Below are 14,671 nucleotides of genomic sequence, written 5' to 3'. Positions count from 1 at the left end.
GCACCATTACCTTCCTGCTGGAGCGGTACCTATTGATCTCCGCATATTTGCATGTTTTTGAACTGTTAGATTGGCAGAAGCTGGGGCTGACAGCAGAAGCTCACCCTGCTCCCTGCTGCTCCACCAGGGCTTGAATTTACACAGTGGGCACCAGCATGGTATGTAACTGATCCCAAAGGAAAGTAGGGTTTAAGAGGGCAAACGTAAAAACATCAGGAAGATGAGGAGAGATAATGACAAGAAGTCTGTTTATGTGCACATTCATATATCTGCATCAGCACTTATGAGGTCTAGACACATCTTTGAGTGACAAAAAAAAAATTAAAAGAAAACTTCTGGTGGATATCCAGTGTCCATTTTGCAGATTTCTAAACTCTACTACAAACAAGCCTTTCAGCACACCAGGGGACTATTTGCCTGGACTTGCAGTTTCGTGTTTAGACTTGTTTTCAGATACCACATTTTTTAAACCCACTTATTTGTCCCACATTATGAGGCTGTCTGGAAGGGTCCTCAGAAGGAGCAAACACTCCTCTGAAACTTTCATCCAAATAAACCAAGAAATACAAAGAGTTCACAACAGTACTCCATCCCTCTTTTTAAAAAATCCAAATCTAAGTCATGTAGCAGACAAATCATTGTATCTGTTTGTACCTAATGTGACATATTGAATCCCTTCCTATGGGGTTTCCATGCTGGCAAATTTCATTTTGATAAATAGAAAATAGCTGTTGATTTACAAAATTTCTCAAAAAATGCAGCTTTTTCTGAATAATAGTCAACAGAAGTCACAAAGATATAGATTTCCAAATGAAAATTCAGATTGATATATAAAAAGATTCATGCAGCCTTTGAAACAATCTGAGCTGAATTGAACCCTTATAGAAATCACAGTATGCATATCTTGAACCAACTCTTGTGGTTGGATTCAATGCCCATCATATCCCAGTATACTGCAAAATGAATATTTTACATAGATATTTTTATGCTTAAACGAAAAAGAATGTGTACTTAATTGACCTGAGCAAAAATGGTTCATCATTTTTCATACCTTCCAATGCAAATTCAGTACTTTTAACCAAAGGCCTCACACCTTGATTTATAGCTTCCCATAAAGTAAGGCTGCAATCCCATGTAAATGTACAAGAGAGGAGCCCCCATATGTCTGTAATAACTCATTCTGAATTAACGAGTGTAGTCTTGGGCTCTAAATTATGTAGATTAACATGTGAATACTGTCCTTTCTATGGAAAGTGGATGCACACATTGTTATATGCATACTGCAGATGAAATATAGTCTGAAGTAAAACATCAGATGTATTTCTTAAATCTGAATCAATATAAATAGTTTCCCCACACATTGTTTATCAGAATTATGGACTTCATCCCACAGAACAGGTCAAGTGTTTGGGAGAGTAGGTTTTCCATAAAGCTTCAGCATACTTTGTTTTGAAATTAAATAGAAGATTTTCCTACCTTCATCGCATCTAATCCTTCTCTCTGCTTTCTTTAAGATTTATCAATTTGATTTGCTATCACACAGTAAATTCTTGCTTTCCTCCACTGTTCCTCTCTATTTTCTTTTCTTTTAAAAACTTTTCTCTTTTTCAGGAATTCAATTTACAACCCGAAAAACAACAACATATATAGAGAGGTTGCATTCTTAGGGGAGGGAGTGGGGAAATGAAGCTTTAGCTCTCTTAAATCTCTCTCTGCTGTCCTTTTGATAGGCAAAAGCAGCACAGCAGGAGTTTCAGGCAAGAGTTCACAAGAACTTTTATGACCCGACACAGGAAGAGGGAACTTGGTAAGGTTACAGAGACACAAAGCACAGGATGTGCATGCTTGCTATTTTCACCTGAATGTTTTCAATATCTTGTTTGCTATACCTCCTCAGTCCCAAAATGGCAATGGCAGCAGAAAGGACACTGCCCATCGTGGCTCCTCCCTGCACATCATCATCATCATCATCATCATCATCATCATCATCATCATCATATTTCTTTACAAATGGGCAAAGAGGGATTCCCATCATATGTTAAGTTGGGTGTTTTTACAAGTCTTTATGCAGGGAACTGAGGAAAAAGTCACTTGCCAATTGACTCAGGAATCGTGGGAAAAAAACCACACTTTAGAAGCAGCAAGATACCTCTGCCCCTCATTTGAAGCTTGTGTCGTGTGAAGGGCACCATTGGTGGCAGTTTTTTAAGAATGTAGAAATGCTTATTTAATTGTGTGCAATGAAGTCACCAATCACATCCTTCATCCAGGGAGAAAAGAGCACTGTCCCACTATTTTTGTTTCCTTTGTGGCCAGACTAAGGAAGAGATAGGGAAGAATCTGATTCAAAGCCCAAACAGACACGCAGTTCACTAAGGATGGAAAGAATACTTTAAAATATTTTCTAAAATTGTTGGAAAGAAACATTTAAAAATGCTGATAAACCAGATATGATAATCTTCACAATTTGAAACCTATTCTGAGAAAAAATTATACTGGTTATTTTGCACTTTAAGATCATGTGTGAAATTTATGCAGAATACATGTCCAACTATAACGTTTTCTGTGCAAAAAGAGTAGTCTCTGCACAGAAAGTAAAATTTCTATACAAAACGATAAGTTCACCGATTAATGGGGATTTTTGTACAAAAAATATCTTATACAGAAAATAATGAGACAGAAAGTAAGTCCCCACCTGTGAATATTTTTTAAAAACTGTACAGTTTTCAAACAAGTTGTTGCGATGAGAAGAAAATTGCTCGAATTACTCATTATATACTTGTAGAACATAGTTATTGAAGAAATACATGCCTACAGCTCACTAGGGGATCCCATAGTAGTAAATTCTCATCTCACCATAACGTAAATTTTGGTAAAGTGAAAAGTATATATCAGCAGACAACCTTGTTATTTTATTTTACAAAGGTGGGACTTTCTTTTCCTGAGATTCATTTTCAAAACATACTTATTTTTTTATTAAATACTTTTTATTGTATTAAACCTTGAAAAAAAAGAAAGAAAAAGGAGCATCGAAAGAGTGGGAACAATTTTTGAATAATGTTCTAAATGTTTTTAGAACATTTCCCTCTCAAAGAATTGAAGGGAATAAAAAATCAGTCAATAAAAGAGCATTGTGAACTCTTCATTGAATGTAATTTACAGTGATTTTCCTAATACCATTTACTGCCTGAGAAGCAGTTACTATTTTTTTAAATCAGGAAAAAAATCAAATAACTGGTCAAGAGGTTGTGAGTGACAGAAATAAAGGCAGGTTACAGAGAGATCAGGGAGGACTTGTATCTCACCTCTTAGCCGATAATAAGCTTGATGGCTTGCTAAAATCTGCTTCACTGACTCTTGAGGGCAAACCTTCACTCCAGTTGGGAAGAAAGAAGACCTTTTTGTTCGATGTTTGGCCATATCAAATATCCTGCGGATAGTTGACACTCTAGACCTCTTTGTAGTTCTTTCTGACTTATCAGACCCGGAAGTATCTGCAAGAAGTTTGGCTTCATCGCGATTAATTTTATTTGGAGTTTCTGCAAGGGGAGAGATGAAGATAAACATTCAGTTAACTGCTAAACAGAAATCAGTTTCTGATATTTTTTTTTTACTTCTCCTAAAGTGTAGATTAAAACTATGAAATAACAATGACACAACAAAAGACAATTCACTCCTTTTGTAAAGGCCCAGGTTCTGAATACAAGAGTTAGGAATAAATTTCCTTTCAGGTCAAAGCCCCAAATGAGAAATAGAAAACCTCAGAACTTGAGTTAAAGGCCCCATCTGCACTGCCATTAAATGCAGTGCAGATGCAGATTGACTGCATTTAACTGGAGTGTATGGTGGTGTACACTCATATCACCATGTAGAATAATCATAGGATGTCTCAAACCTACACCTGTTGATAGACTCTGTAAGCTAGGTGGCATTGTCTCCCCCCAATTGTGCGACGGGGAGTTGCTGCCAACTGTGAGTGAAATAAGATTGAACATTGTGAAAGCTACCCACTGTATGGCTATCAGCCTCCTCCCAGTAGATTCAAATCAAGGAGAAGTTTCATGAGAACCACCACTCCTCTTAATATTCCCCCAGCAACTGCAAGAGTATCCCTCTGGGCAGCTAAACCAAGAAATCCCAACTGGATATCCCCCCAAAAGGGTCTTTCTCTGGGGGCAAACCAAGAATGGGCAACCTGGAAGTCCCTGAACAGACTCAGAAGTGGAGTGGGCAGATCAAAAGACAACCTGGCTAAATGGCACTACCTAGAATCCTCCACCTTGTGCAACTCTGGAGCAGAACAAACAATTCAGCATCTGTATGCCTACCCACAATGCCCTGCCATATACACAGACAATACTGTCCCTGTTGCCCGGTTTTGATCAAAAATTATTTTGCCGCTTGTGCTCCCTCTATTTTATCAGTTTTATAATAATTTATTTATGCAATGCTTTGACACGAAATAAATAAACTCATATAATCCAGTTCAATCTGCATTATATGACTCTACATTGCCATGTAATGCAGTTCAAATTGCATTATATGGCAGTATAGATGGGGCCCAAAGATCCTTTCAGTCTATACAGTTCTAGAGTGATGATTCCACTTTGCCATGGCAATTTTCTACAGAATACTGGGATTTGCCATTTAAGGAGGGGGTCTTTAAAATTCCCACTAGTGCAGTGGTTCCCAACCTTTAGCCCTTCAGGTGTTTGCCAGCTCTTAGGAATAGTGGGAGCTCAAGTCCAAAACACATGTAGTAGTAAAGGTTAGGAAACACTGCATTCGTATCTCTGACCTAACTATTAACTCCAGGATTCCACAGGTAATGGAACCAGGCAGTTAAAGAGGGATATTGTTGTTGTGGTTAAAGGTCTTCAAGTTGACTTTAGCTTATAGTGACCTTATGAATGAGAGACACCCCCCCCCCCCCAAGGCACCCCATTATCAAGTGCCCTGCTCAGGACTTGCAAACAGGGGTTTGGTTTCCTTAACTAAATCTACACATTTATAATGGGGCCTTCCTCTTTTTCTACTGCCTTCTATCATCAAGAATTATTGTCTCTTTTTTTTGAGTGAATTATTTCTTCCCATGATATGTGCAAAATATGGCAGTCTGTTTAGTCATCTTGGCTTCCAGGGAAAGTTGAGGCTTCATTTGCTCTAAGACAGGGGTTCTCAAGCTTTTTAAGCCGAGGTGCAGTTCACGGCCAAAAATATAATATTTAAAATGAAGAACAATTTTAACCAAGATAAACTTATCAGTATTTCAATGAGAAATATGGGCCTCCTTTTGGCTGATAAATTAGGCAAGTTAATTACAATTGTTGTCATTGTTTGCCATTAAGTTGCTTTAGACTTAAGGTGACCCTAGATTTAAAGTTTAGGTTGGGGACTGAGTAAATGATCTTGGAGGGTCACATTTGACCTACCGGTCTTAATTTGGGGGGCATTGCTCTAGGACCTTTTTCTTTTGTCTTTAAACATGCTGTCTATCTATAGAACTGTTTTCCAGCACCATATTTCAAATTAATTGATTTTCATCCTATGAACTTTCTTTACTATCCAGCTTTCACAATGATACATAGAAATGGGAAATACAATTACATTGACTTTTTTTACTTTATATATTTTTTATACTTCAGGCTCTTCTCTAGTTTCTTTATAGCTGCTCTTCCAAGTTCCAATCTTTCTCTGATTTCTTGAATGTGGTCTCCATTTTTATGAATGACTGAAAACCTTGATCTATTTCACTGATTTTATAATTTATTATAACCAGGGCCATAGCCGGAAAAAAATGGGGATGGTGGTAGGGTTGAAACTTTTTTTTAGAGAATCATGAAGAGTAATTCCATAACACAAAATAATTTAAATAGTATGGTTCATTCTATATTTTTATATAGAGTTAATTTAATCAATTTTCTATTTTAGTCACAAAGTTTCAAGTCTTAAAATAACTGAAAATGTCTTTTAATTGGTAACCACAACATCTGTTGGAAACACTTGTAAACTGTGTCAATACACTTTGACATAAATCAGGCTCCATCGATAAACTTCAGTGAACACTCAAGAGTGCAAGTCCAGTCAGTCTTCTTTTGCCCCATTGTGGTTCTTATGCATGTTTTCAAACATTTAAGAATTAAAAATGACCTATATACACACACACCTTAAATTGGCATATCTAAAAGTCAAGATCAATGACCCATACGTATTATCAAAGTTTTAGAAACTACATAAAATATCTTTAATCTGGTACCTAATAATTCAAAAATTACTTGATAGTTTAGAAGAAAATAAAATATAAACTCTTAAAGCAAGCACAAATTATCACAGTTGTTATATACCTGGAAGCAAGTGTATCTGAATCTAAGTTTTTCTCATGGAGTTTTTGGGGATTACAATCCACCACTATTGTTGTGTTCTTCATGTTCAGCTGCAAACCTGCAATTGCACTTTCTTGACCTTTAGTAAACATTCTAAGTCTAGGCTATTTTGTGGAAGTAATATGGTAATATCTGCACTTCTACAATTGTTGATGTTTCTTCCACCATTTTTCACATGTGGTTTCCCTGATTCTAATCCTGTTTTATACATTGTATGTTTATCATGCATGTTAAATAAACAGGGTGACAAAGTGGGATGAGAATATTATAACTGTGTAATGTAAAAGGGACACAAATCTAAGCCTTTGGGGAAGAACAGACGGCCATGGCACCTTTCTCATGATATTTTTGCCTTGCTTATGTAGATGAATTAACTTTTCTCCCTGCTTCAAGAAAAAACAAATATTATTTTGCAGTATTTTTCCCAATGAAAAGCATGGACTTCTTGCAAAAATCTGTTTTCTGTGCAGAAAAAAATGTTTCCTGCATAGAAAGCAAGGAATTTGGTGTGTACAGAAAGCTGGTGAAACTCCCCTACCATTTTTGTACAGAGAATAACTTTTCTGCAACATTTCATAATATGAACTAGCAGGAGAATTTTTTGTAAAATTCTTGCAGTTCTATTTTTCTTGACAGGGTTTTCCAACTTTTTGACAAATCTGTTTTTTTGATCTGGGACAGAATATTGAATATTCTTTACATTTCCACGTGATTTTGTTACTTCCCATATAGAACATAATATCTCCCCAAATTATAAAAACGTGAAATACCTCTTGTCCATCTTAGCTAGTATCAGCAAGAGTTTTCAGTTAAAAAGTGTTGGTGTTTCTGGTTCTATAGTTTTGGCTTTGTCAACACCTAACCTTAGAATGCACTTCTGATAAATTTTCTAAAATTAAATTCGCTCCTGGAGGTAAAAGAGGTTTTCTGTTTCTTTCAACTGGAACAGCTTGTTTGTTGTCTTATTCTACTATTTCAGCCAGGATGCCTTGCTTGAGTCATATGAAACATTTTAAACATATTTCACTTCCCAAAGTGCCTGTTTTGTATGCTTATAACATTAGCATACAACATAGGTTCTTGAACATACCTGGGGATTGTGAGATTTTGCATATTTGAAAGGGGACACATCCACAGGTTGTGACAGGTTTACAGTGCTTTAATTACCATTAATATATCCTATGGAATTCTAGTATTTACATTTCCATTACTTATAGACGTCAGAATGTTCTGGCAGAAAAATCTACATAACAAACTACAAATTTCAGACTTTTAAAGGTTGGGGTAGTCTTTGTTAAAGTGGAAAAAATATAACCCTGTGCTTCAGCTACACCATATTACTACCCCACTCCCCATTGCTCCAATAGACATTTCTTCAGTGGACAAAAGCCCCCTGTCTCTTTTTATTAAAATGCACATGTTTTGTTTTTTAAAAGTGGCTGGGAATGGAGCAAGGTTGTCCAGTAAACACATACTTATGCACAATTGTTGTAACTGAAGATGGTGGATGGGTGAAGTTAGTATATTTTGTTGTATGCAAATCCCAGGTTTTCCCAAAATATTACTAGGCCACAGAATAGTAGGCACAGTCAGGAAAGGACAAAATGAGCAGAAGAAGGATGCAGGACATAACAATCTGGAGGTGGCATGGAGAGAATCAAAAGTGCAGTGAGATGAGGATGAAGGCAATAAAGAAAAGCAGAGTGAATAAATTGCAGAAGCTGAGAAAGTGGGGTGGCAAGGGAGTCAGAAGAAATAGATAGCAGGATTTGAGAGTGTGAAAGAATGGTTTGTGTGTGTGTGTGTGAATGGGGGAGTGGAAAGTAATTGCATGGACAAGTTGGAATGGGAAGAGAAAAGCAAGGAACCCACATACATACAGGCATAGGTGACAGGTTGGGGATAATTTGTCATAGGGCATCCCAAAAACCCTATTAGGGTCTTTCTACAGTGCCATATAATCCAGATTATTAAATCAGGCAATCCACATATTCTGTTTTGAACTGGATTCTCAGAGTCAACACTGCCATATAATCCAGTTTAAAGCAGATAATCTGGATTTTATATGGCACTGTAGAAGGGACCTAAGATTACAGAGGACTGCCATAAAATTACAGCGCTTTCCAGCAATCGATCTCCAAGGTCTAGTCCTTTAGTGGACTCTTCTCATTTTGACACTGCCTGTTGCCCTTTGCTGTATATTCATTTTCTATATTAGGTGTATTTTCAAAAGATAGAAAGTGGTAATGTTTATAAACAATGTGAAAACATATCAGTGAACTATAGAGTAGCCACCATATATTGTGTGGTAAATCAGATCATAAAATTGTATTCATTTGATGACAGTAGGGTTTGCACTGTGTATTTGGCTGGTCTCAGAATATTATGCCTAACCTCATTTTATATGACACAACAATTCATAATGTTATAAAAGCTTACAGTAAATAAACCCCTGAAAGCTTTGAATTTCAATAGATTGAGAAGAAAGCAACAAAATTATTTTCATGGAGATAATGAAAGAGCAGTCAGTGAAGCAATTATGTTTTAACTTCTATTCACTGATGCCTAAAGAAATTATAATGTTGATTTTTTTTAAAAAAAACCCTTCAATTTGTTTTGGAAGCATTTCTGTATCTACATGTTGTCTTTCATATTTTACAAGCAACTTGCAAAGAAGGACACGGTAAATAGAATAAAAGGTTTGTTTAAAGAATTTGTGTGAAAAGAAAGAGTTGAAATGTGTAGATAATTTACAAACTTCCAGAGAAAGAAAATATTTTCCTAAGAGGCCAAGAAAAAGAAGCTGATGAACTGACTGTAGATACCAATTGTGTTTGGAAAGGATTCAAATTCACCAAGGGCCATTGAAAAGAAATCAAATGTCTTTCAAGAGAATCCAGCTCACCAAAGAATAAGAATATTACAAAACTAAGAGTTAAATATTTAGTAGAGCATGACAGGTTTCAGCGTATAAGGCATGATTTATGTCTCTTTCGTCTTCATGAAATGAAGAATATAGCTTTGAGCAAAGCCATAAACATTAATTATTATGTTGGAGGTTGTTAGACAGATGAAAAGAAAATAAGGGAGGAAAGATGGTTCATCCTGACAATTTGGAAATGACTGAACTGAATCTGAGCAGACAAAGCAAAGGAAAAAAAGAGACACTTCCAGCAAGATGATAGAGAATAAGTAACCCGTGTTCTGCGTCAGTCTATTGTAGGAATTTCTAATTAACATTCCAGTAGACTGTCCTTTTGAAAGCACAGAAGCTGGGAACAGTTATTACTGGGCTTTATAACAAGTTCATTTTAGAAAGCACATGTCATAAACACTCTGTATTGAAGAAAGCAAAATATCTCAAAATGAAACTGATTCATAACTATTCTTTTCTGCAACCTGCAAAAGAGTTTTTATCAGTTGCCAAGTGGAAAACATTTTATCTATGCATTGATCTTTCAATGCCAAATTGTTAGCAAGAAAGCAACAAATGCCAAAGCAATTCTAGTATATCTACAAATTCCCTTTCCAATGACCACTTGTTTTTTTGCCAGTAATCTGTGACAAGGTAAAATGGTCAAACAATGAATGCAATGGCATGCATAAAAGCAAGGAACCAGATCTAGATTTTCAACAAATGTCAAGCAGAAATTGGCAATGCTTTGAGTGTATAAACTTTAGACAGCGCCAAACTGGGAAAGAAGTACTGTGCAATAAATTTCAACCACAAGCCACAAATATGGAACATAATTTGCCAAAGCTGGAAAGAAGGACTAAAACATGGGTAATTTTGTGAATCCCTAAACTGATTTGCAGCAGGGTTCTTAATTGCTGTTGTTACGCTGTTTAGCCATCTGTACAGCCTTGTGACAATGTACTTCACATGCTTCCTTTGTCTAAAACAAGTAATCCAGTGGGAAGAGAGAATCTATTGATTTGACTCGTTCCTTGCCTTTTTCAAAGCTGTAGAAAGTTATTTCTTTCTCTCCCTTTCCAGTGATCCATAGCTTGTCATCAACTAATAAGCTGACCTTGCTGGCCATGAGATTCTGGGAGTTTTAAAAAAGGATTTTTTTCCCAAATTCTTCCTTTATCAGAATTTATCAGAGGGATGGGGATCATCTTGCTGGCCTAGCAACCCAAACACCCAATGGTTAGAAATGCTGGGACTTGCAGCTTGGTATGCTACATGAGTACCCTCCCTGTAGTCTATTTCTGTAATTACATTTTAATTTACCATCACAATAAAAACAACTTTCATCTACTATACTTTAGTCCAGTGGTTTCTACCTTTTTTTTACAGAGGCCACTTGACCAGGGACCGCTTTGACCAGGGACCACACTCCAACATAAGTGCCAAAAGGGTTACAAATCAGGTTTTGGTCAACGTTAGATTTGGTTTGGTTATTTGGGATGCTGATTCAGAAAACTGTGTTGGATAGACCACATCAGCTCTAAGTTTTGATACAGAACATATACCATCCAGTAGTCACCTTCTGCTCACCCAGAGAAAACTATATTTAATAATCCTCGGCTGTTGTAGTAGAGCCTGTGAGTAACGTTACAAACAGTAGTATGAGTGCCAGAAGGGAAAAAGGGTTACTCGGAAGCAGGAATCTGATGATGAGCAGCAGAGAAAGAGGATGCGGGACATATTTACAGCACCTACAGATGAGGAGTCGTTTGAGGGATTCTTTGGGGATGATAGGTCAATGAGTGAAGGAGAAGAAACTCGGGAGCAGGAATCTGATGATGGGCAGCAGAGAAAGAGGATCTGGGACATATTTACAGCACCTACAGATGAGGAGTCGTTTGAGGGATTCTCTGGGGATGATGGGTCAATGAGTGAAGGAGAAGAAGGAGACATCATGGATTGGACTAAGATAAGAGAAGTGCAAGCTATTTGAGGAGCCAACAACTAGTGATGCCTTTATGGGGTTCTCTGGAGGTGAAGACTGGCAATCAGGGGATCCAACTGAGTCTTGGGGGGACCTAAGTCTTGACAGGAGATGAAGGAATTGGAGGGAAGGACAAGGGAATTCACGTGAAGAGCTGGGAGCAGCTGCGGGGGGAAATGATGGGGCGGTGGTCAGTTCATCTTCTGATGATGATTTGTAAATAAAAGTGGGTTCAGGGGTGATGGGTCCTTGCAGAAGGCGTGTTGCTGAGCGTTCGAGTGTTGGGTGCTGTGTATTGGAAAAGATTCTTGTAGACTTGTTGCTGCCTGTTTCGTGTTCGGTGTTGGTTTAGGATCTGCAGTTTGGATCTCCTGATCATTCGCATGTTATTGACCTGGATTGGCTTCTTGTGAATGTGGACTTCTCCCTACCTGGCCCTGGACTGGTTTGGCTTTGGACGCTGCTTCTGTGATCACTGGAGCTGTGCTGTTTCAGATTTCTCCCGCTTCAACCCTGGACTTTGGCCGATGATGCTTCTCTACCTGCAGCCCCCCTTTTTTTGTTAACCAGTTGTGTATCGAGCCTTTTTGTTTTGCCTCAGAGCGCTTTGTTTGATTCGTCTCTTTTTATCCAGTTAATCTGGATTATATTTCTGTTAACCTTTTTGGACCAGGTCTGGTTTGTTTCTTGAGTTTTGACCAGTGGCACTGCATTTTAGTACTTCTACCTTTTCCCTTTGTTTAATAAACTCTGTTTTGAAGCCACTTTTGAGTTTGGTCCTTTAAGGTGTCTGTGATTCCAACATCGGCACTATAAGGGGGTTTCAAGAAACCAGTCACTCTCATTGCAATGGTGTAGTAATGGTGAGACCGCAGACCATATTTTAGTCCTTGTGGGCCACAGGTTGAGAATCACTGCTTTAGTCAGTCAAAACTCCCCACTTGTTATTGGACTTTGAGTCTTAGAAGCTCCAGCTCTGGTGCCCAATTATGAAGGGAGCTGTATAGAAGGCAGTTTTCCTTCTGTCTACCTGGAAGTTGTTGGTTGTCCCACTCCTCCTCAGCATTGACATGAGGAAGATGGCGAAGGAGGGTTAGAGAAGCTTTAAGTGCTGAGTTGCAGCAGTGTGTCTCCAGTAAAAAATACAATAAGTTTGACTTGGGGAAAATGGGTTCCTACTCTAGTAATCCTACTGTAGCTGTATGTGCTTAAATGTACAATAAATAAGGTAAACAGCTGCCTCCAGAATCACTTCCTGAGCATGTGTGAAGAGCAAAACAGAAAGAAAAGTGGAAAATTGTGTTAGTCTGCCTCACCAGCTAACCCGACATGATGAAAAAACATAGATATATTAATTTGCACACCAATGGAAATCATTAGGTGAAAAAATGGAGCCTGTTGAAAAAAATCACCTCAGGATGCATTTTGGAAGAATCATTCCAGTGGTCTCAAAGAAATTAAAATGCTTTTGTTTACCTGACCTAGTTGTTTAATTTCATATGTTTTTAATATTAGGTTTTTAAAGAAAGAACTTTCTTAAACATGTTGAACTACTCTTCCTTTTTGGGATATATTTCTGTTCCTTCAATGTAATTTGTCCCTCTAATATAGTGGTTTTCAACCTTCTTAATGCTGCAACCCTTAATACAATTCTTCATGTTATGGTGACCCCCAAACATAATATTTTTTTTGTTGCTACTTCATAACTTCATCCCTTAGGACTGTCCATGTTTGTGTGATGATGTTGTTCTTCAGACTAGAGGCAGTCCCTGAGTTACAAATGACTCCTAGTTAAGAACGGGGCTGAGACAACAGGGAGGGAGAAGAATCTATCCTTCAGAAGGAACTTCACTCCTGAAACAATTACAAAGGAGAAAAGTTTATCCAATCCTTGTCTCCAACTTTTCAAAATCCAATTCTCACAGGGACAGAAAGTGAGGTGTCATCTTCTGAACAGGGGCACAGACAGCAAAACAGACATCACCCTTCCCTACGCTATTCAAAGCTAGTATATATATATATGTGTGTGTGTGTCGGTATGTGTGTGTGTGCATATTTATATGGCTGGAGTTATACTTAACAAATGTATATTCTGACTTATATGCAAATTCAACAAGAACAAACATACAGAATCTATCTTGTTTGTAACTTGGAGACTGCCTATAGCCTGAAGAGGAAGGGTGAATTTGCAAAGTCTTGAACAGGGGTGTGGGTGAGGGCTCTTCTTTAGAGGGAGGCTGCTCTGATGTGACTTCAAACCAAACCCAACTTTTGGGTTTGGTCAAAATCATGAGGGTTTTCTTGGCTATCTTGTGTTGTCACCATTGCCTTCCTCTGAGGCTGTGAAAAAAGATAAGGGAGAAGGGGGAGGGGAGAGAAAGAGAGGGGAAAGAGAAAAGAAAGGGAGAGAGAAGGAGAGGCAGCATAAGGGAGAGAGAGAGAGAAAGAAGGGAGGAAAGAGGGTCACAAGAGAAAGAGAAAAAGAGAGGAAGAAAGAAGGAAAGATAAAAAATAAAGGGAAAGAAGGAGACCACAGGAAGAAAGGGAGAGAGTGGCACAAGAGAGAGAAAGGGAGAGAGGGAGAGGAAGAAAGAGGAGGAAAGAAATAAGAAAGGGAAAGGAGAAAGGGACACAAGAGAGAGAAAAAAGGGAAGGAGAGGAAGAGAGATAAAAAGCAAGAGAAAAAGAAAGAAAGGGAGGGTGACAGAAAGAAAGACAAAAAGGGACAGATAGAAAAAAGGGAGGTGAGAAAGGGAGGGAGATAGAGGAGGAAAGAGAATTATCAATAGATAGGGGAGGGATAGAGAGAAGAAGAGATGAGAAGGGAGGGAGAGAGAGAAAGGGGAGAAAGAAGGGAAGGAAGGGGGGATGAGGCAGAAAAGAAAGAAAAGGGATAGAAACGAGAAGGAGAAAGGAAGGGTAAGAGGGAGGCAAGAGAAAGAAAAAGGGACAGAGAGAGAAGGAAATGGAGAGATAGAGAGAGGGTGCGCCCCCTCACCTTCTCCTACTGCACATGCTGCCGCCTCCCAGCACCTCCCCATGACTCCTCTCCTCCCTGCACCGCCACCAGATGAAGAGGAGGAGGAGCCATTTTTGGGACCCGAAAAAGCCAAAGTGGCGACATTCAGAGGGGTTGAGACCCAAAAGTTGAGAATTGCTGCTCTAATACCAGGATTCTATATAAAAAGTAAAGCCTAGGAACACATCTACTTTGTTTACTGAGGTATACCTCTATCTTGTACTTTCCCTTTTCCTATGGCTTGTAGGACAATAAAGGAAGATCACCCCATTCTGTTTGAAAGCTATTTTCTCATTAGAGTTCCACATATCTTACGTATATGGCTACTCTCATATATTCCCAAAAAGGAAAACAAAGAAAATGTCAAATCT

The 14,671-nt window shown here is 38.2% G+C and overlaps 1 protein-coding gene across 4 annotated transcripts in view; it reads right to left on the bottom strand.

The window, feature by feature from the left end:
* Positions 1-14,671, bottom strand: part of IMPG1 (interphotoreceptor matrix proteoglycan 1) — a 118,344-nt gene that overhangs the window by 87,057 nt on the left and 16,616 nt on the right. For all 4 annotated transcript variants that reach the window (XM_067467761.1, XM_060752940.2, XM_067467760.1 and 1 more), the window contains exon 2: positions 3,306-3,539. In XM_067467761.1, coding sequence (XP_067323862.1) covers positions 3,306-3,539 — 234 coding nt within the window. The remainder of the gene's footprint in view (positions 1-3,305; positions 3,540-14,671) is intronic.

This window comes from Anolis sagrei, chromosome 1 (genome assembly GCF_037176765.1).
Source record: "Anolis sagrei isolate rAnoSag1 chromosome 1, rAnoSag1.mat, whole genome shotgun sequence".
Lineage (NCBI taxonomy): Eukaryota > Metazoa > Chordata > Lepidosauria > Squamata > Dactyloidae > Anolis > Anolis sagrei.
The sequence above is the reverse complement of the archived record's forward strand: the minus strand, read 5'-3'. Positions and strand labels throughout refer to the sequence as shown.